At 50.5% G+C, this 12,587-nt stretch overlaps 1 protein-coding gene and 1 pseudogene across 2 annotated transcripts; one reads left to right on the top strand and one right to left on the bottom strand.

The window, feature by feature from the left end:
* Positions 1–912: 912 nt before the first annotated feature.
* On the bottom strand, positions 913–5,818 carry LOC132218662 (tubulin gamma-2 chain). Of its 2 annotated transcripts, none has more exons than XM_059670224.1 (11): positions 5,543–5,818; positions 5,120–5,232; positions 4,763–4,930; positions 4,399–4,467; positions 3,974–4,089; positions 3,198–3,324; positions 2,494–2,580; positions 2,242–2,391; positions 1,667–1,819; positions 1,423–1,584; positions 913–1,302 (listed from the first exon to the last, which is right to left on the bottom strand). In XM_059670224.1, exons 1-11 carry the CDS (start codon positions 5,589–5,591, stop codon positions 1,105–1,107), a joined length of 1,392 nt encoding a protein of 463 aa, XP_059526207.1. In that variant the 5' UTR covers positions 5,592–5,818; the 3' UTR covers positions 913–1,104. The 2 variants fall into 2 exon arrangements, with proteins under 2 accessions (XP_059526207.1, XP_059526208.1); XM_059670225.1 differs by having other exon boundaries at positions 3,974–4,053; positions 5,543–5,817.
* Positions 5,819–11,725: 5,907 nt separating this feature from the next.
* LOC132219508 (U4 spliceosomal RNA) lies at positions 11,726–11,886 on the top strand (annotated as a pseudogene).
* Positions 11,887–12,587: the final 701 nt, after the last annotated feature.

Below are 12,587 nucleotides of genomic sequence, written 5' to 3'. Positions count from 1 at the left end.
CAATTACTCTTCTTTTCTCCAATGAGTGCACAAAGGTGGCCTCCTGGTGTCCCTGAGGCCAGAGGGCAGTGAGTCATCAGGACTAGCACTACCCAGTTTCCTACCCTGCTGTCTAGCTTGAAAGGCCTAGTTAGATCCATCTGTGGTGTGCCTATTGCTTTGGGCCTGGAATGGAGAGAAACCTGGGGCAGGATAGACCCAGAAACTTCTCTGGCACAGATAAAGAGTGTGTCAGGATGGGCTCAGCCCTACTCCTGAGGTCTGTTGCTGCTTTATCAGATCAGAGTGAATGGGGTTGATTTCCTGAGGATCTGATACCCTAGGGCCTTGGTCGGCAAACTGCCACGAGCCACATGCAAATCTTTGGCCCCTTGAGTGTGGCTCTTCCTAAGCCTTAGGAGTACCCTAATTAAGTTAATAACAATGTACCTACCTATATAGTTTAAGTTTAAAAAATTTGGCTCTCAAAAGAAATTTCAATCGTTATACTGTTGATATTTGGCTCCGTTGACTAATGAGTTTGCCGACCACTGCTCTAGGGCACTGGGAAACTAGAGTCCCAGATTTCCTGTCCTGCTCAGAACACTGGCCCTCCTTCAGTAATCCTTACAGCCTCATTCCTGAGTAAAGGAGGCTGGAGCAACATTCATCCACCCTTGGGTAGGAGCTTAGGCATGGAGGAGATAGCAGACCTCAGTAATGAGTCCTCTATAGTCTTGAGAGTAGGACTAACTCCAGTGAAACAGCCTAGTTCTAGGCAAGGGATGTTAAGGGAAACAGACACACTAAGACCTGGACTAAGTGGTAAGAAGGTAGAGCAGGTAAAGGTCACCCTACCCCACTTACCTGGGCACTGGGAGGGAACATGGAGGGCCCTTCCTCATCCCTATATGGTCACAGACCAAAACCTGATTATATTCACAACCAAGCTTTATTATTTTGTTAGATGTAAACAAGCATATCTAAGGTTAGGGCATGGGAGAGGGAGTAGGGCTAGCTTCTGGGCTGGAGAGGAACCTAAAAGGGTTGCTGGTGAAGGGAATGTGGGTCAGAGGGACCAGCATGATGGGAAGGTGCTTACTATCCAGGGGAGTGGTGAGGAAGTCACTGCTCCTGGGTGCCCCAGGAGATGTAGTCTGGCCGCGTGGCTGCGTGGTACTCATCGATGAGCTCCTGCACAACCTCCCTGGACCTGTCCAGCTCATCAAAGTTCTCCTTGAAGATGTCCTCCTTTCGGAACTGCTCCAGGAAGGCCTCCCGCTTCCGCAGCTTGTCGTACTGCTGGCAGGAACTTTCAAACAGCTGAAAGAGAGAAATCTCCATGACGGGAGCCAGTGCAGGATAGGGAGGTTGGAATAGACGGGGGAGAAGATGAAGGGGCTGGCGGAACAGAGCAGCCAAAGACCAGGAGACCAGTCTCACCGAGGAGATGCTGGTGTGGTTGGCCATCATGAGCCCACTGACCCGGTGGGCAGAGGGCAGGTAGGGAGACTTCCTGGACAGGGCCACTTGGATGCTGGCTGGGCCCCAGGGGATGAAGTTGGCCAGCTTCCGTTCCCGGATCCTCTGCAGGCTCTTGTGGACCTGGGGTGGGCACAGGGGTGGTGGTGGTCGCCTCTCCTCTACCCCTGCAGGGTCCAGGGTGGAACGAAGGGGCCTCACCTACCTGAGTGGGGTCCACCTCCCCCTGGATGATGTTGAGGATGGCGATGTAGCAGTGGTTGGTCTGCCGGTCCCGGCCGGTGGACACCATCACGTTCTTGGGCTGCAGCAGCCGCCTCATCACATCCAGGACCGTGGTCTTCCTCACACTGGCCACCTGAGGGGACAGTGGGCCACAGGGACCAGGCCAGCACTCAGGGCACAGTGCACAGATGCACGGACAGAGAAGAGTAGGCAACACATGTCCCCCACCAGACCGGGGGCAGTATGGCCTCCTTGGGGAGTGTCTTTAGATTCAGGCCTATTCTGAGCCTCTGCCGTGGGATCAGGAACCTTAGCCTCCTCAGCTCAGCAAGCTCATGGCCCCGTGCAGGAGCATAAGCAGATCCCATACAGCCCAGACCCTGCAGGGAGCCAAAGGCAAGGCAGAGAGGAGAGCAAGTCAGCAAGGAAGTCTTACAGTCTGTGCCAGTCCCTGAGCACAGAGCCTCCTGGGGCAGCAGGGAGGAGAGAGAGGCTGGGTTAGAGGTTTCTGGGCCCGGGGCCAGTGGGGCCTGAGACACTGAGGGCTGTTCTTACCGACTGGTCTGTGGTGAGGGGGGTGTAACCAGTCATGAGGAAATGGAGCCGGGGCGTGGGAATGAGTGAGGCGATGAGGCCGATGAGGTCGTTGTTCATGTAGCCAGGGTAGCGCAGGGTGGTGGTGCTGGCTGACATGATGGTGGACACCTGGGGACAGGGATGCCATGTCATGGGTCTTGGCCTGGTTGGGGGAGTGCTCCCTTCCCCAGACAAGTGTTCCAGTCCAAGAGTCCAGGACTGATGGCTCACCAGCTGGTTGATCTGGGAGAAGGACGGGTTCTGGATGTGCAGGCGGTCTGTGGCGATCCGGTTCAGGGCAGTGTTGTCCAGTACCACCTGGGGAGGACAGAAGAGGGTCACGGCACCTTTTTGAGGAGAAAGGGGGCAGAGAAATACGTTATTAGCTTATCCCCTCTTTAAAGTCCAAAACGAGGAAGTAAGTGTGTTATTTTAAAAGGAATGTACTGTGTCTGGGGCATCCTGAGACACCTTTCTACCATCCAGTGCAGTCAACAAATGTTTGTTTACCCCATGTGCCATGCACTGAGCCTGACTCTGGAGACACCAAGGGAGTAAGCAGGCATGGTCTTCCCCTTCACCCAGTCTACAGTCTAGTGGAGGGAGACTGACATTAAATATAAAACAACAGAAAAGTATAGTTACTGCCTGAAATATGCACAAGGGCATTTGACCTTGACTGAGTGGTCAGGAAGGTTTATGCTAACAAAGTGACCTTTGTGCTGAAAATTTAAGCATGAGTAGGCATTAAATAAGGGGGACACATGGAAGGATTGTGAGCAACTTGGGATCAGGTCCTTATTTCATAATTTGGGCTCCGAGGTATGGATTTGCTGGTCATCTGTTCTCTCTGCTGGGGCTCAGCAAGGGCAGGTGTATGTGTCTCCCGGTTTGGGAGGAGAACCCAAGCCCCCATTTCCTCCTCTTATGCTCACCACACAGTCTGCGTTCTGGGTCAGCCTCTTGAGTGTGAGCAGCGAGTTGTAGGGCTGGACCACCACGTCGCTCATCTCGTCCTGGTTGGGAAACACTGAGTATGTCTGCACCAGCTTCTTGGGGTACCTGAGAGTGAGGAAGAAGGAAAGGGGAAGGTAGCACCATCACTGCCTATCTCTGTCTTTTCTGGGGATAATGGGCCATTCCTTTCCAAGTGTCTCCAAATTCTTATACAAAAGGGTGAGGGCAGAACTGAGTCTTCAGAGCACAGGAGCCAAAAAGGATAAGCCTCGCCCAGCCAGTGTGGCTCAGTGATTGAGCATCAACTCATGAACCAGAAGGTCACAGTTTGATTCCCTGTCAGGGCACATGCCCCGGTTTTGGGCTCTATCCCCAATAGGGAGCCTATAGGAGGCAGCCAATCAATGATTCTCCTCATTGATGTTTCCATCTCTTCCTCTCTCTGAAATCAATAAAAACATATAAAAAATAAAATCAATAAGCATATCCTCAAGTGAGGATTAAGGAAAGGAAAAAAAAAAAAAAAGGATAAGTCCAAAGCATCACACTCTATAGTTGCCCCCTCTCCCTAGGTAAACACCCCTCCCAGGAGTTACTGTTTCCAAGATGTTCCCTGGGTGGCCAGGCTCTGTTCCTACCTAGGACTCAAAGGCTAGTTGCAGGTCTTCCAGTGCAAGAGGAAAAAAGTGATTAAAAAAAAAAGACATTACCAGGGAACCAGAGCTAATGCCCTCTTCCCATACACAGGCTTTACCTGTCATTCAGTCGCTCCAGGAGGTAGGACCCCAGGCCAGAACCCGTGCCCCCAGCGATGGAGTGACACAGGACAAAGCCCTGCATAAGAAGGACAGAAAGGCAGTCTCCAGGGATCTGGGAAGAGACTTCAGGCTTGTCTCACTCCCCAGGCCCAACACACTCATGTCTCAAGCCTTCCTCCGTGTCCATTCAGGCTGAGGCTCCCTGGGAAAGATGACTCCTACCTAAGAAGCTGGTGCATCCAGATTTGCTTCTCCTTGAGGACAAGGACTTTATTTACCTCAATATCTCACATCAGATGCTCAGTAAATGAGTTTTGACTCCAATTGTCCCCATCACACCGCCTGTTCAGGCTACCGCCTGACATTTCCCCAGCACTTTTCAGCCTTTTTGTTTTTTTTCTTCAGTGGGGCAAAACCTCACCTCTAGGCTGTCACTTCCATCTGCTTCTCGGTCTATGATGTCAAAAATATCTTCATGGATTTTCTCACCCTGCATAGAGACATGGGAGGGAGGATCAGGAGAAGGATTCTGGAGAGCAGAATGCTACTCAGGGACACCGCTGCCACCCTCAAGCACAGCCTCAGCTGTGGCCCTCAACTCAGAAAAGCTACTTTGCAAATAATTTGCAGTTTGCATAAACCTCTCCCAGGCTATCCCTCTGGTCAGGGTATCCCTTTGTCTCCTTTTTATTGTTAATTTAGTCTAATTATATCCCCAGGCTGCTTGAGCCCGCCTTGCCTAAGGGAGGGAACATCAAGGGTTTCTGGGGTGGCCATCTGAATACCTGGGAGAATCCACTGGCCCAGTTGTTGCCAGCTCCGCCTCCGTGCTCTGACAGGTAGATGTTCTCCGGGTTGTAGAGCTTGGCGTAGGGGGAGTTGAGGATGGAGTGGATCACCCGGGGCTCCAGGTCCAGCAGCACAGCCCTGGGGATGTAGTGCTCATCGTCTGCCTGAAAGGGAGTCCAGGACAGAACCCACTCAGCAAAGGCCTGCCCAGTCCTCCGTCCTCCCAACTCTGGCTCCTGCCTGCCCTCCCTCCTTAAGCCAGCCGCCCTGGCCCCTCTACCCACCCAGCGGGATTGCCCAAGACCAGGCTGTTACCCGTCCCTTCAAGCCCCCTGGCCAACTCGCTGGAGCACCTGGTAGAAAAAGACGTCCTTTCGGTCAGTGCCCTCGGTGGCGAATTCCTCCACGATGCCCTCGGGGCTGATCCCATGCTCTGCGCACAGTTGTTTCCAGAACTCGAACCCAACTGGGGAATGGGGAGAGATGCTGGGTCTGCTAGCGTCATAGGCCTCAGAAGCCCAGGGCTGGGCGCACGGGCTGTCACACTCAGAGGCTGGATCCCAAACCCCTGGTCTGGGAGCCTTCACAGCCCAGGGCTGGAAGCGTAGCTCTGGGGCTGGGGCTGGGGCTGGGGCTGGTTCATCATGCGCAGTAGGGCGGGTGGGGGGTGGGGGGGGGTCATGGGAGAGAAAGGACAACAAAAGGATGCCAAGCATTTGAGTGGGACCCAGAGAGGCAGACCCGAGACCGGAGGGGCCCGGCGCGCGCTCGCTCACTCTGGTTGCCGCACTGGCCCAGCTGCAGGGTGATGATCTCCCGGGGCATCGCTCTTCAGACGCGGGCGCGCCAGCCCGGCCCGGAGGGAGTCGCGGCACAGACGGAAGCCTGGCAGCCGGACACGCAGGACGTGGGGAGCGCGCGCTCTCTCCGTCTTTTGACGCGGGTGCTCGGTTTGCGCGTGTGCAGTGCAGGTCTCCACGTGGCCGGCGGGCCGGGATGCCCAACCTGGGCATCATTAACCCCACAACACTTGCAGCTGGAATCCGGCACAGGCGCATAGGGAGGCCACGCCTCCTCCTGCCCACCCAACCTCAGCTCTGCGCCTGCGCGGTGAGACTAGCCAGGGCTGCAGGGCTGCGTCTCTGGTGCAGGGCAGGGGGCGGAGGTGGGGGTGGGGTGGGTAGGGGGTAGGGGGAAGGCGGGCGAAGGTTTGCGCTGGGAGCCGAGGCCCAGGTGCGGGGGGTCAGCTGTGCTGTCTAGATAGGTCAGCGGCCCTGCTAGCTGGAGGGGCTGGATTCAAGGCAATGTTCTTTAATTTTTGTTTTTAAATTAAATATACCTAACTTGAAATTTACCATTTTAATAATTTAAATGTATAGTTTACGGCATAAAGTACATACACATTATTCTGTAACTATCACTACCGTTCAAGTCCAGAATTTTGTCATCTTTTCAAACTGAAACACTGTACTCATCAAACAACCCAACCCAAATCACCATTCTACTTTCTGCCTCTATGATTTTTGACTACTCTAGGTATCGCATATAAGTGGGATCATACAGTTTTTGTCCTTTTGTGTCTGGCTTACTTCACCTACCATAATGTCTCTAGGGTTACTTCATGTTGTAGCATGTCAAAATTTCATTCCTTTTTAAGGCTGTATAATATTCCATTGTATGTATATACCACATTTTATGTTTATCCATTCATCTGTTGCTATGAATATGGGTGTACAAATACCTGAGTCTCTGCTTTCAGTTCTTCTGGGTCTATACCCAGAAGTAAAATTACTGGATTATACGGTAATTTCATGTTTAATTTTTTGAGCAGTTGCCATACCATTTCCCACAGTGCTGCACCATTTTACATTCCCACCAGCAGTGCACAAGGGTTCCAGTTTCTCCACATCCTTGCTACTTTCTGTTCTTTGTGTTTTGTTTGGTTGTTTTAATTCTCACCTGAGGATATTTTTTCCATTGATTTTTCAGAGATAGTGGAAGGAAAGGAGGGAAGAGGAGAGAAGGAGAGAGAAACATCATTGTGAGAGAGATACCCCAATTGGTTGCCTCCCACACACGCCCCCACTGGGGCTGGAACCTGCAACCCGGGTATGTGCCCTTGGTCGGGAATTGAACCCACAACCTTTTGGTTCTGGGGAGCCACACTGGCCAGGGATTTTTTGTTTGTTTGTTTGTTTTAGTAATAATAGCTATCTTAATAAGTGTAAAATGGTATCTCATGTGGTTTCTATTATATTTTATTATTATTTCAAATATATTTTTATTGATTTCAGAGAGGAAGGGAGAGGGAGAGAGAAATAGAAACATCAATGATGAGAAAGAGTCATTGATGGGCTGCCTCCTGCACACCCCTGGCATGTGCCCTGACCAGAATGGAACTGTGACCTCCAGGTTCACAGGTCGATGCCACGCCGCCGGCGGGACTAATTTCCACTTATGAGCACAACTGAAGTTGATTGTTCTCTCATTACTAACCTTTTGGAATTGCCTGTTCATATCCTTTGCCCATTTATTTTTCTTTTCTTTTTTTCTTATTTATTGAATTTTGGGGGGAGACACAGAAAGGGGGGAAGGAACAAAGGGAAAGAGGGAGAGAGAGACAGACAGACAGACATTGGTTCTTCCACTTATTTAAACATTCATTGGTTGATTCTCGCATGTGCCCTGACGGGGGATGGTGTGTGGGGATAATGCTCTAACCAACGGAGCTAGGTAGGGAGCCGGGGCTGCCCATTTTCTATTTGTGTGGAGTGACCCATCCTTTCCTTCTGTTGTGCAGTGTTGTGCACCTTGTTAAAGAAACCTTCCCCGCTCCCGGCATCGCACAGCTGTCTTCTGTGCCTTCTCGCAGAGGTCCCCTCGGGGTCTCCCTGGCTCCCAGCAGGTCTTCAGTTCATCTGGAACTTATCTGAACTTTGCTGTAAGGTAAGGATCTACTTTATCTTTTCCATAGAAGGCCAGTTGTCTCGGAACCAATTGTTGAGGTGCCCTCTCCCTCATCCTCAGAACACGCCCGCCTCGCCCCGCGGTGGGCCGCCCCGGCTCCGCGGGCTGACCGTCCCGGTCCGGCTGGCTTGCGCCCGGAACCGCAGCCGAAGCTCTGGCGAAAGCACCGCCGCCAGAGTCAGGCTCAGACGAGGTTTTTTTTGTTGTTGTTTGGTTTGGTTTTTGCTCTCTCTCTCTTTATGAGAACTCGGCCGCCTTCCAGCGCCAGCCGCCAGGAACCCTCCGGGCTTCTTCCGACGGCTCGGGCTCGCCCCACGCCCCGCCCTTCCCTCCCCGCCCGCGGGCCTCCCCGGCGCTTCCCCCGCTCCCGCCCGGCGGCCCGGGGGAGGCCGGCTGCTGCGCCCTGCCGGGGCGGGTCTGACTGCTGCCCTGAGGCTGGGCCCGGCCCCTCTCTGGCCTGCCCAGGGGAGGGGACGGTCCAGAGATGAGAGTAACCTGGCCAGGCCGCCCTCCCGGCCGGGTCTGGAGCGGCTGTTCGCTTCCTGGAGAAGAATGAGCCGTCAGCGGCGTATGGACCTTGTGAAACACGAGAGTCTAATTTCAGCCTTTTCTTAGGCTTCATAGCAGTGCCTCGCTCCTCCTTCTCCTTTCCCAGAAGTGGGACAACGTCCTTCCAATCCCAGTTCAAAAGCAAACAGGTTAGAACGTGTGAATTTGTCTGAGTTGGGGAAGTTGCAGGGTAAGTCTCCCTTACGAAGCCAGCGCTGACGGGGGGCGGGGGGCCTCCTATTCTGCAGACGTGGGTTGGAGACAGATGCTGGTGGACCTTAGGAGAGCTGGGCCGAAATGCTCCTGGTCATCCGCAGACCGTTTCCCATTTCTGCTGAGAATGACCAGTGCCTGTCTGTTAAAGGAGACGAGCACCCAGCCCCACGCCACACTCAGAGACAACGCTGAGCACATATTAGCCGTAGTTATGATTATCCCCGATGCAGCCGGAACTGAAGAATAGCTTGGCTGCTCTTACCCATAAAGACTCTTATGCAGAGTTAAAAGCAAAATGAGCGGTTGCTTTAAATAAATGTTAAAAAATTAAAACCCTAATTATTTGTCACAATCCTACAGATACAGTTTCAGGTCCAACCTTATTGAGGTGTAGCAAAAGGCCCAGGTTCCTGATCTTACTCATGGGTTTCAGATCCAAGGTCTCAAGGTCATTACCGGTGACTTGATTATTGAGCAGTCTGCCTCTAATATAAATGTAGATTAAATGGCCTAAGCCTTTATTTTCAGGTTGGAAAAAAAAAAACCCAAAACATTATTTTGGCTGCACCTTCATTTCTAGCCTTTCCTGGACACCTGGCCTGCAGTGTGTCAGGAGCTCAGGTATGCTGAGAGGTAAGGGGGCAGAGGTGTGAGGTAGGGACATGAGGATGTGTCTCGGGAAGTGGGAGGAAGAGAGTTAGTTAACGCAGCTCTCCATCTCGACACTGGGGTCCTATACGATAGGGAGGTTCAAAAGGAAACCCAGGAAAATTTCAGACCACGAAGCTGAAGCCCTTTCTGTGAAGGAAGCTGCGCTGAATTCACACTTTGGTTATGAAATCGAACAGCACAGGCTCTTTTAAGAATATTTATAATATCTAGTGTTGATGAGGATTTTGAGAAGTGGGTGCCTTTATATGCTATGTTTATGCATTGTTGGTCGTCATATAACTGGATATATTCTGGAGGATACATTGGCAGTTCTCTGAATGTGTACAATGCATATAACCTTTGACTCAGCAATTCCACTTGTCAGGAGCCATTGGTAAGAAATATAAAGTAGAACTATCATTGGCCTGGAAAGGTGGACAACATATGGTAGGTGACAAAAATAAGTTACAGAACAATGTGCTTGGTCCCATCCCTTATGACAAAACAAAAATGAAAGTATTTTTGAGTATATGTGGGAGGGAAAAAATAAAAGAAAGGTGTGTGCCGAAGGAACTGAGGGTATGGACGCAGCAGCATGTGGCAGGCCAGGTGTGGAGGAAGCCATGTTGAGTTTAGGGTGAACAGGCAGTGAACCAGAGAAGTCAGCAAGGACCAGACCTGGATGTGCCTTGCCGAATGGGAAGCTGTTGAAGGATCCTGACCAGAGCTGGGACAGAATCAGATTTGCATTGTATTATTATTTTTAAATATGTTTTTATTGATTTCAAGAGGGAGGAAGAAAGAGAGAGGGATAGAAACATCAATGATGAGACAGGATCATTGATCGGCTGCCTCCTGCCCGCCCCCCACTGGGGATTGAGCCCGCAACCGGGGCATGTGCCCTGACCAGAATTGAACTGTGACCTCCTGGTTCATGTGTTGACCCTCAACCACTGAGCAACACTGGCTGGGCAAGATCTGCATTTTGGAATGATCCCTCTGGCATCATTGAAACAGGCATGGCTTGAGTGGAGCAAGAGGCCAAGTTGCCAGCCAGGCCTGAAGTGAAGAGGGCCCTGGGCAAGGATGGAGAGGAATGGACAGGTTCTAGAGACACTGAGTGGAGAGAATCTATAGGAGTTCACGATGACTGAACATGTAATGGGGGTAAGGGAGAGGGAAGGGTCAGAGCTGACAGATTTCAATCTTGGGATGTTGGGTGAAGGTAGAGCCATTTACGGAGACACAGGGAATTCAGAAGGAACATGTATGCACCCGAGTTTGAGCAGCCTGGTGGAGGTAGGAGACCAGTAGGCCACAGATACACAGGCCCAGAGCTAAGGAGTGAGGTCTAAGTGGAGAGCCAGCTGTAGCCAGGAGGCAGTTAAAGCCATCGGGAGAATGAATGGTATGGGATGGTCCTATATTGTACAGGACTGGAATAAAACCTAACAGAATACAACACTTAAGGGGTAGAAAGAAAAATGCAAGAGCAGCCCTGGCCAGTATGCTCAGTAGTTGGAGCATTGGCCTGTGCACCGAAGGATTGCAGGTTTGATTCCTGCCCCTGGTTGAGGCGCATGCAGGAGGCAATCAGTGGATGTGTCTCTCTCTCACATGGATGTTTTTTTTTCTCTCTCTCTCCCTCTTCCTCCCTTCTACTCTCTCTAAAGAGAAATGAAGAAAAAAAGAGAGAGAGAAAAAAAAAAGCAGGAGCAAAAAAGAAAAAAAAAACCCTCAACAGAACAGAAGAAACACTAGTGCAAAGTGAGGGTTGATTGCTTACCTTCTTCATTCCTGGCAGAACCTGGATTTTGTTCTGCACTTCACCCTTCCAGCAGTAAATCCTCATTAATCTAACCCAATGTGTTTATCATAGTTTTCTTGCCAGGGGCTGGTTTAGGAGGGGGCATATGATACAATTCAGGTCAATGAAATATGAGGAAAGACTGCTGGGGGCTCACAGGTTAAAATAGACAGATAGGAAGAGACACACTCTCTTCTTCAGCTGCATGTTGTCACTTTTGGATATGGCACTAAGAACTGCTGTCTTTTAAACTGTGCAGAGAGCACCTTGGGGATGAACCATCATGCTGGGGTTGGTAAGAGCAGACAGATAGAAAGAACGTGGGTCCCTGATGACACTGATGAGCCATCAGATTAATCAGCCCTGGAGATGCCCCAAATCCGGACCTCTTCAAATGTGGGATGTGCTGAAACCGGTTTGGCTCAGTGAATAGAGTGTCGGCCTGCGGATTGAAAGGTCCCAGGTTCGATTCCAGTCAAGGGCATGTACCTGGGTTGCGGGCACATCCCCAGTAGGAGATGTGCAGGAGGCAGCTGGTCGATGTTTCTCTCCCATTGATGTTTCTAACTCTCTGTCTCTCTCCCTTCCTCTCTGTAAAAAATCAATAAAAAATATATTTTAAAAAAATGTGGGATGTACGTTTCCTTGTGGCGTAAGCCAGTGGTTTTCAACCGGTGTGCCAGAAGAAGTTTGAAAACGTGCAATCCCTGACTATTTAGTCAGGAGCACTGACCCTTTTCCCTTAGATTGTCAAATAAAACAATGACAAAGCTTTGTGCAGTGGCACTGTTGTTAGCCAATGAAGTTTATCCAAGGCGCGATTATTGCTAATTGAAAGAAAAAGATATGACAGTCTCCAGCACAATAGCTGTCTGGCGTGAATGAATCAAAATGACAATTTTCTTGTCAGATTGGCAAAATGTATATATTTTTGGTGTACCACAGAATTTTACTAATTACTTTGTGTGCTATGAGATGAAAATGGTTGAAAATCACTGGCTAAGGCTATTGGATTTGGACTCTTAACTCGTTACTTGTAGCTGAAGACACAGACGAGGGGAAGGATAGTGCAGAAGCCTAGGCAGGAGGAACTTCCCAAGAGGCGGCATCAGAGACTGCAGGGAGCTGCAGTAAGATGGAGACGGGAAAGGAACCTGTGACTATGGGGAACACGGTGACTTTGGTGAGGATAGTAAGCCTGGGCCATGAGAGAGAAAAACAGATTCCAAAAGGTTACTTACCCTTACACATAGTTGGCACTCATGGAGACCCGGGGAATCATAAAATAGAGACATGAATGGAAAATAAGGAGGTGAACAGGGACTGTATAGACTTTAAAACGGGGGTTTTAATCTGGGGCCCACAGGTCCCCTCCAAAGATCTGTGGGTAAAGTGCAGGGGATCCATTAATTTAAATGGGAGACATTTTGATTGTTCACTCACCGCCAACCAAAATGTAGCCTTTCCTTCCATTAGAACTGCAGGCATCACACCTCAGTAGTATTAGCAGCACCTGTGACTTTGCCACCGCTAAAAAATCACAGCTATTTTAATATGACATTACAATTTGATGCATATGTTGCAAAATATTGTTTATAGTCATCACTACTTGAAGACCTAGGATATCCACT

The sequence above is a fragment of the Myotis daubentonii genome, chromosome 16 (assembly GCF_963259705.1).
Source record: "Myotis daubentonii chromosome 16, mMyoDau2.1, whole genome shotgun sequence".
NCBI classification, from domain to species: Eukaryota; Metazoa; Chordata; class Mammalia; order Chiroptera; family Vespertilionidae; genus Myotis; species Myotis daubentonii.
This window is presented reverse-complemented; position numbering and strand designations above follow the sequence as displayed.

Coding starts and splice junctions, on each gene's coding strand:
- LOC132218662 (XM_059670224.1), bottom strand. CDS start 5,591: ATGCCCCGGGAGATCATCACCCTGCAGCTGGGCCAGTGCGGCAACCAG. Junction 1,820..2,241: donor CCCTCACCACAGACCAGTCG/GTAAGAACAGCC, acceptor CTGTCCCCTCAG/GTGGCCAGTGTGAGGAAGAC. Junction 1,585..1,666: donor GGGAGGTGGACCCCACTCAG/GTAGGTGAGGCC, acceptor TGCCCACCCCAG/GTCCACAAGAGCCTGCAGAG.